Raw genomic sequence first — 11051 nt, 5'->3', positions numbered from 1 at the left:
ATATAATATGGTTATATGCCATTTAGAAGAATTGTACTCAAGGCTGAGAGGTGAGCATGCAGCTTATCAACGTTTTCTTTTTCGAGATCAATATTCGGGGGAAAGTGTATTCAAATATATGATCACTTTATGGAAAATTGCTGAAAATTGCAATCTTTATGTAAGAAATAGTTATGTCATAATAAATCGTTTAAAAATAGGATTAGTAGATGAAAACATGAGACGAATATTGTATGATTCTGAAAATATACAATTTAGCGATGCACTAAAGATCGCAGAACAATTACAATCAAAAACTAATCCCAAATAATTTAATTTCAAAAAAGAAACAAAATACAAGATAAAGGAATTTTGTCCTGCAAAATATATAAAATCACCGGTAATTTTAGACTACTCAGTACTATGATGTTTCCACAATTTAATTAAATAATATCAATACCTTACTAAATTATTTACGTATAAATTGTGATGATGTTATATGTCAGTAGTTAAATCTAGAATACACTGTAAGCTGTTTATAATGTTTAAATAAAATTGTTACGAAAATCAAGGACACATTTTATATATCAAATATCGGTTATCTGTTTCTCATTCTGGTTAACAGTTGATTTTAAATACAGAATTCCTTCAGTCAGGTTGTAATCATAAACTTCCTTATTTCTATATTCGTTAAGTTTAGTGAACACTGTCTGCATCTTCAATATACCACTGCAATTATTCAATTATGAATTATAGTAATAATTTTAATTATATATTGTTGATACATATTTAAAATTGTAATGAACTTTTAAAATTATATACAAAAGTATACAGTGTTTATCAGTGAAGGTGAAACAAAGAAAACAAAAAAAACATTTTCAAATTTTTATGGGATTTTTTTTATAAAACTTTGTATCATTAATTTGTCAATCAAATAACAAGTGGGATGAGTGCAAAAACATATACGTAAAATATGTGTGCTGTAAATTCAGGAAATTATATCATGAGAAAATTTGATCCAGGATGTATGGTTTTTCTTCAATGGCTGAATAATTTTGAATTTGTATTCGATATTGTGCCATACAGTAATACTGGTCCAGTTGAACTTTTATTAGCATTTTTAGAACCGTCGGTTCAATGGATACTTGCTCAAAAATTAGCCCCAGCTAACGTAAAACATCTTCCATACGATCATGTTGTATGCCATTTAGAGGAATTGTACTCAAGACTGAGGGGTGAGCATGCAGCTTATCAACGTTTTCTTTTTCGAGATCAATATCCGGGGGAATGTGTATTCAAATATATGAACACTTTATGGAAAATTGCTGAAAAATGCCTTGTTTATGTAAGAACTAGTTATGTCATAGTAAATCGTTTCAAAATGGGATTAATAGATGAAAACATGAGACGAATATTGTATGATTATGGAAATATAGAATTTAGCGAGGCACTAATGATCGCACAACAATTACAATCATGTCAATATCCCAAATAATTCAAATAAAGTACTCAAATAATAATACTGAACTAGACAACACAATTTTAAAAAATAAACAAAATACTAGATAAAGGAATTTTGTCCTGGAAAATATATAAAATCACAGGTTATTTTAGACTACTCAATACTATGAAGTTTTCACAATTTAATTAAATAATATCAATACCTTACTAAATTATTTACGTATAAATTGTGATGATGTTATATGTCAGTAGTTAAATCTAGAATACACTGTAAGCTGTTTATAATGTTTAAATAAAATTGTTACGATAATCAAGGGCACATTTTATATATCAGATATCGGTTATCTGTTGCTCATTCTATTTAACAGTTGAGTTTAAATACAGAATTCCTTCAGTCAGGTTGTAATCATAAACTTCCTTATTTCTATATTCGTTAAGTTTAGTGAACACTGTCTACATCTTCAATATACCACTGCAATTATTCAATTATGAATTATAGTAATAATTTTAATTATATATTGTTGATACATATTTAAAATTGTAACGAACTTTTAAAATTATTTACAAAAGTATACGGTGGTTATCAGTGAAGGTGAAACACAGAACAGTAAAAAAAAAGTTTCAAAATTGTATGAAATTTTCTTGCGTTATTAATATCATTAATTTGTCAATTAAATTAAAAAGTGTGATGAGTGTAGCAATAGAACTAGGAAATTTCCGAAATTTTTTAGTGAGAAAATATAATCCAGAGTCTATGGATTTACTGAGATGGCTAAATAGTTTTGACTATGCATTTGAAATTATGCTAAAGTCACGTGGTAGCAAAGTACAATTTTTATTCATACTTACAGAAGAATCGGTTCATTCTAAAATTATTGAAAAAGTAGCCCCATCTAACGTACTAAGTCTTTCATACGATCAGGTTAGATCCCATTTAGAGGAATTGTACTCAGAGCTACAGGGAGAGGATGCTGCAAATTATTGTTTTCTTATTCGAGATCAATTTTTTGGGGAAACTGTATTGCATTATATGTACACTTTATTGAAAATTGCTGAAAGAGGCAGTGATTTTATAAGAACTAATTGTGTCTTAATGGAACGTTTAAAATTGGGATTAAAAGATAAAATAATGAAACAAATATTGAATGATTATCCTAATTTAACATTTAACGGTGCACTATTAATCGCAGGACAATTGGAATTAAGAAATAATTTCAAGTAATTTAAATTAAGAACTCATAAAATAATAGTGAACTGAACAACACAATGTCAAAAAATAAACAAAATACAAGATAAAGGAATTTTTTCCTGCAAAAGATACAAAATCATCGTTAATTTTAAACTACTCTATATTATGAAGTTTCCACAATTTAATGAAATAATATCAATACATTACTAAATTGTTTACGAAAAAACGAAAAGTATTTACTTAAAATATGATAACACATGTTCAGTTTAATTTAATCATTACGTCATTTATAATTTATGAAGGTGCAGTAAATAAAATAAAAAACAGATTATTATTCAATGTAACGATAATATTATTTTTAATTGTTTCAATGAAGTTTAAATACTTATGTAAAAATAGTAGCAGTAAATGACAATTGTATATCATTTATATAGTACCATGATTGTTTATGAATACCTGTAAAAGAACATATTAGCAGTACTACAATTTTTTAAATATTATTAAGTCTACATTAGCATGAGATCTTCAGAAAGACAATAAACAAGAATGTATAAATTGTGATGATATCATACGTCAGTGTTTAAATCTACAATACACTGTAAACTGTTTATAATGTTTCAATAAAATTGTTACTTCAATCAAGGGCATATTTTATATTTTAAATATCGTTAATCTGCTTCTCTTTCTATTTAACAGTTTAGTTTAAATACACGATTTATTCAGTCAGGTTGTAAATCATAAACTTCCATATTTCAATATTCACTAAGTTCATAAGTTTATTGAAAACACTGTCTATATGTTCAATATATCACTACGATTATTAATAATTCTAATTAAATATCGTTAAAATATTTTTGAAATTGCAAGAGACTTTTAAAATTATTTACAAAAGTATACAGTGTTTATCAGTGAAGGTGAAACAAAGAAGAACACTTAATAAAAATTGTTCAAAATTGTATGGAATTTTTTTTTTTTTTTATTAATATCAATACTTGTCAATTCAATAACAAGTGCGATGATTGCAAAAGTAAAACAGAAAAGAATAGGATATATATTAGTGAAACAATTTGATCCAAAATATATGGATTTTCTTAAATGGCTAAATAGTTTTGAATATACAATTGATCTTATGCCAAATAGTAAGTGCAATAAAGTTGAAGTTTTATTAGATTTGTTAGAACCGTCGGTTAAATCGTCACTTGTTCAAAAAGTAACACCAGCTAACGTAAAAGGTCTTTCATACGATCAGATTATATGCCATTTAGAGGAATTGTACTCAAAGTATCAAGGTGAGGAGGCAGCAATCTTTCGTTTAAATTATCGAGATCAATTTTTTGGGGAAAGTGTTGTCCATTATATGAACTCTTTATTGAAAATTTCTGAAAAATGCAATCCTGTTGTACGAAAAAGTTCTGTCCTAGTAAATCGTTTAAGATTGGGATTATTAGATGAAAACATGAGACAAATATTTAATGATACTGAACATTTAACAATTAGCGATGCACTAATGATCGCAGAACATTTATAAGGAAAAAATAATCTCAATTAATTCAAAAGAAGAACTCAAAAAATAGTACTTAACTGGACAACATAATGTGAAAAAAATAAAGGAATTTTCTTCCTGGAAAAGTTATAAAATCACCGATAATTTTAGACTACTCGATACTAAGAAATTTCCGCAATTTAATGAAATAATATCAATACATTAAAAAATTGTTTACGAAAAAACGAAAAGTATTTACTTAAAATATGATAACGCATGTTCATTTTAATTTAATCATTACCTTATTTATAATTTATGAAAAAGTACGGTAGATAAAATAGAAAATTGATTATTTTTTCATATGCAATGATAATTTTATTTTTAATTGTTTTAAAGAAGTTTAAATACTTATGTAAAAATAGTAGCAGTAAATGACAATTGTATATCATTTATATAGTACCATGATTGTTTATGAATACCTGTAAAAGAACATATTAGCAGTACTACAATTTTTTAAATATTATTAAGTCTACATTAGAATGAGATCTTCAGAAAGACAATAAATAAGAATGTATAAATTGTGATGATATCATACGTCAGTGTTTAAATCTACAATACACTGTAAACTGCTTATAATGTTTAAATAAAATTGTTACGACAATCAAGGGCACATTTTATATATCAAATATCGTTAATCTGCTTCTCATTATATTTAACAGTTGAGTTTGAATATAGAATTTATTCAGTCAGGTTGTAAATCATAAACATCCATATTTCTATATTCACTAAGTTCATAAGTTTATTGAAAACACTGTCTATATGTTCAATATATCACTCGTTAAAATATTTTTGAAATTGCAAGAGACTTTTAAAATTATTTACAAAAGTATACAGTAATTCACAGTGAAGGTGAAACAAAAAAAAATTACTAAAGAAAAATTGTTCAAAATTGTATGGAATTTTTTTTTTTTTTATTAATATCAATACTTGTCAATTCAATAACAAGTGCGATGTTTCCAAATGCAAAACAGAAAAGATTTGGGCATTTATTAGTGAAACAATTTGATCCAAGATATATGGATTTTTCTAAATGGCTAAATAGTTTTGAATATACAATCGATTTTATGCCAAGTAGTAATTGCAGTAAAGTTGAAGTTTTATTAGATTTGTTAGAACCGTCGGTTCTATCGAAGATTGATCAAAAAGTAGCACCAGCTAACGTAAAAGATCTTTCATACGATCAGATTGTATGCCATTTAGATGAATTGTACTCACAGTTTCAAGGTGAGGAAGCAGCAAACCTTCGTTTTATTATTCGAGATCAATTTTTTGGGGAAAGTGTAATCCATTATATGAACGCTTTAGTGGAAATTTCTGAAAAATGCAATCCTTGTCTAAGAAATAGTACCATCCTAATAAATCGTTTAAAAATGGGATTAAAAGATGAAAAAATGAAAAAAATATTGGATGATTCGCATTATTTAACATTTACCGATGCACTAATTATCGCAGAACATTTATAAGGAAATAATAATCTCAATTAATTCAAAAGAAGAACTCAAAAAATAGTACTTAACTGGACAACATAATGTGAAAAAAAATCAAGGAATTTTCTTTCTGGTAAAGTTGTAAAATCACCGATAATTTTAGACTACTCAATAATACTATGATGTTTCGACAATTTAATTAAATAATATCTGTTTAAATCTACAATACACTGTAAACTGTTTATAATTGTGAAATAAATTGAAGCGTCAATGAAGGACAAATTTTAAATATTAAATATCGTTAATCTACTTCTCCTTCTATTTAACAGTTCAATTTAAGTACAGAATTCATTATTGTCGATCATACAGTCAGAATATAAGCTAGAACTCTTGTATTTTTATTCTTATTAAAATTTGTAATTTGTAACAAAAGTTCAACACATTTAATCAAACCCTAAGATTCTTTATTCATATATAAAATAAATAATTTGAGCTATAAAACGTGAAAATAATTTCAAAATTAAAAAGGTTTTTTTAAATGTATTAATAATAGTGTAAAGTGATTATCAGTGAATGTGAAACAAAGGAAACAAGAAAGAAGTTTGCTCACATCATCAAATTACTTTTGATAAAAATCAATAAAATTGTCCCTTGTCAATTAAATATTAAGTGCAATGAGTGATTTGATAGAATTGGCAGATTTAGGATACTTTTTACTGAAAAAATTTGATCCGGAATCTATGGACTATCTTAAATGGTTAAATAACTTTGAATATTTAATTAGTCTTATTAAAGTACCAGATGATATAAAGGTTCAATTTTTATTATATTTCATGGAATCTTCGGTAATATCACAAATTCAGGAAAAATTACCTTCGATTAATCTACATATGCTTTCTTACGAAACCATTATATCCATATTGGAACAATTATACGCACTTTATCATGGAGAATGTGCTGCCAATTATCGTTACTTTTTTCGTGATCAATTTTTAGGCGAAAGTATACTTGAGTACAAAGATGCTTTATCGATAATTTCTCGTAAAACCAGTCCTTTCTTAAGAACTAATGTATGTTTAGTGGCACGACTAATAAATGGATTAAGAGATGAAAAAATCCAAGAAATATTGCGTCGTCGCACAGATTTAACACTCGACAGAACAGTACTTACCGCCTCGCAATTTCAATTTCAAAGGATTTTATCTTAACAGAAATAACTTATCCAGAAATACTAGCGAACTAGGAAACATATTATCAGAAAATAATTGAAATAAGAAAAAAAAACAATTGAACAAATTCCATCGTAATTATAAGATAAACAGTAAATTTTAAACGTAGTCGAATTTTACAAAAGTGTTCCTTTTTCGAATCAAATAGCGTTAAAAAAAAACATGACAAAAATTCTTTACGAGTATACGAAAGGTATTAATCAATAATATGAATTGTTGTATAAAATATGACAAAGCAAATTGATTCTAATGATATTGTTACCTTTGTTACATCAAAGTAAAAAAAAAAGAAAAAGCATTTAATGAAACTGTATTTTTGTCTGTCAAACAATAATATTAGTGGTTAAATTTATATTAACAAATTTTGATTAATTTTATTTCTGACTTCAATTTTATATTATATTTATACTTATATATATATATAATTTATTCAAAAAATTTAATATTATTTATCAATTTTAAAATATACTGTAGATAAGAAAAAAAAAATCGAATATTTTTCCATCAAAGAATAATATTCTTTAGTATAATATTAATTAGGTTAATACATTCGTGTAAAGATAGTTACAGTAAACTAACAATTACATCATTTATAGAAGCAAAGTTTAGACGTCCCCGTAATAAAAAAAAAAAAAAAAAAATACGAGAATAAATATCAAAGTTTTAAAATGAATTAGTTTTGTAGTACGATTATAATATTAAAAATATTATTAAATTTACACTAACATGACATCTTTAGAAGGACAATGAACAAGATTAAATCAAAGTCCGTTGATATTTGTCGATGTTTAAATCTATAATACGTTGTCAACTATTTATATAATATTGAAATATATTGATACATTAAATCAAGGACACATTTTAAATATGAAATATCATTAATCTGCTTCTTCTAATATTTAAAATTTAGGTTTAAGTAGAGAATTCATTACTGTCTGTAAATACTGCCAAGAAATAAGCTAAAACTCTTGTATTTTTATTCTTATTAAAATTTATAAATTGATAACAAGAGTTCAACACATTGAATAAAATTCTATGTTTCTTCGTTCACATATAAAATAAATAATTTGAAGTATAAAACGTGAAAATATATCAAAAATTAAAAAGACTTTTTTTAAATTTATTAATAAAAGTATACAGTGAGCATCAGTGAATGTGAAACAAAGGAAACAAGAAAGAAGTTTTCCCAATTTATCAAATTACTTTTTATCAAAATCTATATCATTAATTATTTTTCAAATAAATAATAAGTGCAATGAATACAAAGACGGATGAAAAAAATCTAAGAAGCAGTTTAATCAAACTATTTGATCCGAAAACAATGGATTTTCTCAAGTGGATAAATAATTTGGAATTTTTAATCGATATCCTAAAAATACCGAAAGATGAAAAGGTTGAATTTTTATTAAATTTATTACATCCTATCGCAATTTTGAATATTCAGGATAAATTATCTTCGGTTAACCTAAACATTTATTCTTACGAAACAATTGTATCCTATTTGGAACAATCATACGCATTTTATCAAGGAGAATATGCAGCCAATTATCGTTTGTTTCTTCGAGATCAACATGTGGGTGAAAGTGTATTTGACTATAAAGATGCATTATTGAATATTTCTCGTAAATGTAGTCATAAAATAAAACAAACTAAATTCTTTCTGGTTAAATTAATAAATGGATTATTACATGAAGACATCAAAGAAAAGTTGAGTCATGGATTACATTTAAATGTTAACAAAGCAGTACATTTTGCTTCTCGAATGGAATTAGAGAAATTTTCGGCTAAATTGTAATAATTTATTAAAAAAAATAGTATTACAGTAAAAAAAAAAAAACATATTGGTAAAAGAAACAAAATACAGAAGAAGTGAACAAATTCAATTGCAGTTATACGATAACCTATAATTCTAATCTAGTTATTTTTGGAAGAGTTTTTTTTTTTTTAATGAAACAACGTCAACAAATTACGAAATTTCTTATGAAAATGATTTATTTAAAATATGAATTGGTGTATTAAAGGATGACAAAGCACGTTGATTCTAATGATACTGTTACCTTAGTTTAGGTAAAAAGGAAAAGCATTGAATGAAACAGTGTTTTTGTCTGTAAAACAATAATCCTAATTGTTAAATTTATATGGAAAAATTTAACAATTAGGATTATTTTTGATATCATTTCTATATTATATTCATACTTGTATATTTACTTTTACATATATCTCATAATAATGTCTATTTTTATATAAGTATATACAAAAGGATGTAATATTATTTATGAAAAGTAAATATACAGTAAATAAGATGGAAACTAATTCATTTTCCCATAAAACTATGATATTATTTGCCACAATTTAAATATAGTTCTTCAAATATTTATGTAATGATAGTTGCTGTAAAACGAGACTGTAAACATCATTTAAAACAACGATAGTTTATGCGTACCTGTAAAAAAACAAATGCGAAACAACATATCAAAGGTTTAATGTGATAAACTTATACAGTACGATTACAATTTTTAAAATATTATTAGATTTACAATAATAACATGACATGTTCAGAAAAACAATAAACAAAAATACATAAATAACAGATGCGCATATTTGTCATCTGTCAATGTTTAAATCAACAATATACTGTAAACTGTTTATAATGATTAAATAAAATTGATGCTTCAATCAAGGAAACCTTTTATATACCAAATATCGTTAATCTGCTTCTCTTTCTATTTAACAGTTGAGTTTAAATACAGAGTTAATTACTGTCTGTCATTCAGTCAAGATATATGCCAGAACTTTCATATTTTTTTTCTTCTTCTATTAACATTTTAAAGTTTTAACAGTAGTTCTGTACATTAATTAATACACTAAGTTTTTTCATTCATATATAAAAAAAAAGAAATAATTTGAAGTATACATCGTTACAACATTTCCAAAATTAAAATGGTTTTAAACTCATTATTAGAAGTATAAAGTGTTCATCATTGAATGTGTAACAAAGGAAACAAGACAGAAGTCTTTTCAATTTGTCAAATTACTTTTGATAAAAATCAATCATATTAATTTATCAATTTAAAACTGAGTGCAATGTCTATACCGACGGAATCAGTATGTTTAGCAAGCACCATGATCGAACTTTTTGATCCGGAAAATACGGAGATTCTTTATTGGTTAAATGATTTTGAATTTCTACTCAAATTGTTAAATATACCACGTGATAAAGCGATTGAATGTTTATTAAATTTAATGGAAACTTCGGCATTTTTATCTATTCAACAAAAAGTTGCTCCAGCTGATCCATATAATCTTTCTTACGAAGAGCTTATAAACCATTTAGAAGAGTTGTTCGGATGTTATCAAGGTGAAACAGCAGGAGACTATCGTTTTGAACTTCGAGATCAATATATTGGTGAAAGTGTATTGGAGTACAAAAATGCTTTAATAGAACTGTCCCGTAGAGGTAGTTTTTTCTTAAGAGATGATTCAAGTATACTATTACGACTAATACCAGGATTAATAGATAAAGACATAACTATATTATTGGATTGTATAATAGGTTTAACACTTGACCAAGCCATGAGTATCGCCTCGAAAGAGGAATGGAACAAAATGACACATTATTCAGAATAAGTATTCAATCAAAATTTCAAAATTGAACAAGAAAATGACAGAAGATAAACAAAATACAAGACAAGGGAACAAATCCCACTGCGTTTATAAAATAACCAGAAATTTTACCCTAGTTCAGGTGGTCGGCAGGCAACTTGCAGCTCGCGAGCCACTTGTTCTTGCTCTTTGGATGTGAACAACGATGAATAAATAGATTCGTTTTTTTTTTTTATCAAAAAAACTTTATTTATGCGAGTACTATTTATTGTTGGCAAAGAGAAAATTGAAATTAAAAAAAAACTTGGACATTTTGTAAATTGTAATTTTTAGCTCTTCCGACTGAAAAGGTTGCCAACTCCTCTGACATAGTTGATTCAATGAAAGTTCTTTTTTTAAATCAAATAACCTGAAAACATTCACGAAATTATTCACGAGTATACGAAAGGTATTTATCTGTAATATGAATTGTTACAAAAAATATGAAAAAGCATGTTGACTCCATTTGCATTGTTACCTTGTTTAAGGTAAAAAAAAAAAAGAAAAGCATTCAATATAACTTTCTTTTGTCTGTAAAACAATAATCCTAATCGTTAAATTTATATTTAAAAAATTTTAAT

At 25.8% G+C, this 11051-nt stretch overlaps 1 protein-coding gene across 1 annotated transcript; it reads left to right on the top strand.

The window, feature by feature from the left end:
• The first annotated feature begins 9912 nt into the window (after positions 1-9912).
• Positions 9913-10455, top strand: LOC107071412 (uncharacterized). The gene has a single exon (XM_015330396.2). The coding sequence runs from the start codon at positions 9913-9915 to the stop codon at positions 10453-10455; it is 543 nt and encodes a 180-aa protein (XP_015185882.1).
• The last annotated feature ends 596 nt before the right edge of the window (positions 10456-11051 follow it).

The sequence above is a fragment of the Polistes dominula genome, unplaced genomic scaffold, assembly GCF_049000335.1.
Source record: "Polistes dominula isolate Pdom_NZ unplaced genomic scaffold, Pdom_raw_medaka contig_75, whole genome shotgun sequence".
In the NCBI taxonomy this organism is placed as follows: domain Eukaryota; kingdom Metazoa; phylum Arthropoda; class Insecta; order Hymenoptera; family Vespidae; genus Polistes; species Polistes dominula.
This window is presented reverse-complemented; position numbering and strand designations above follow the sequence as displayed.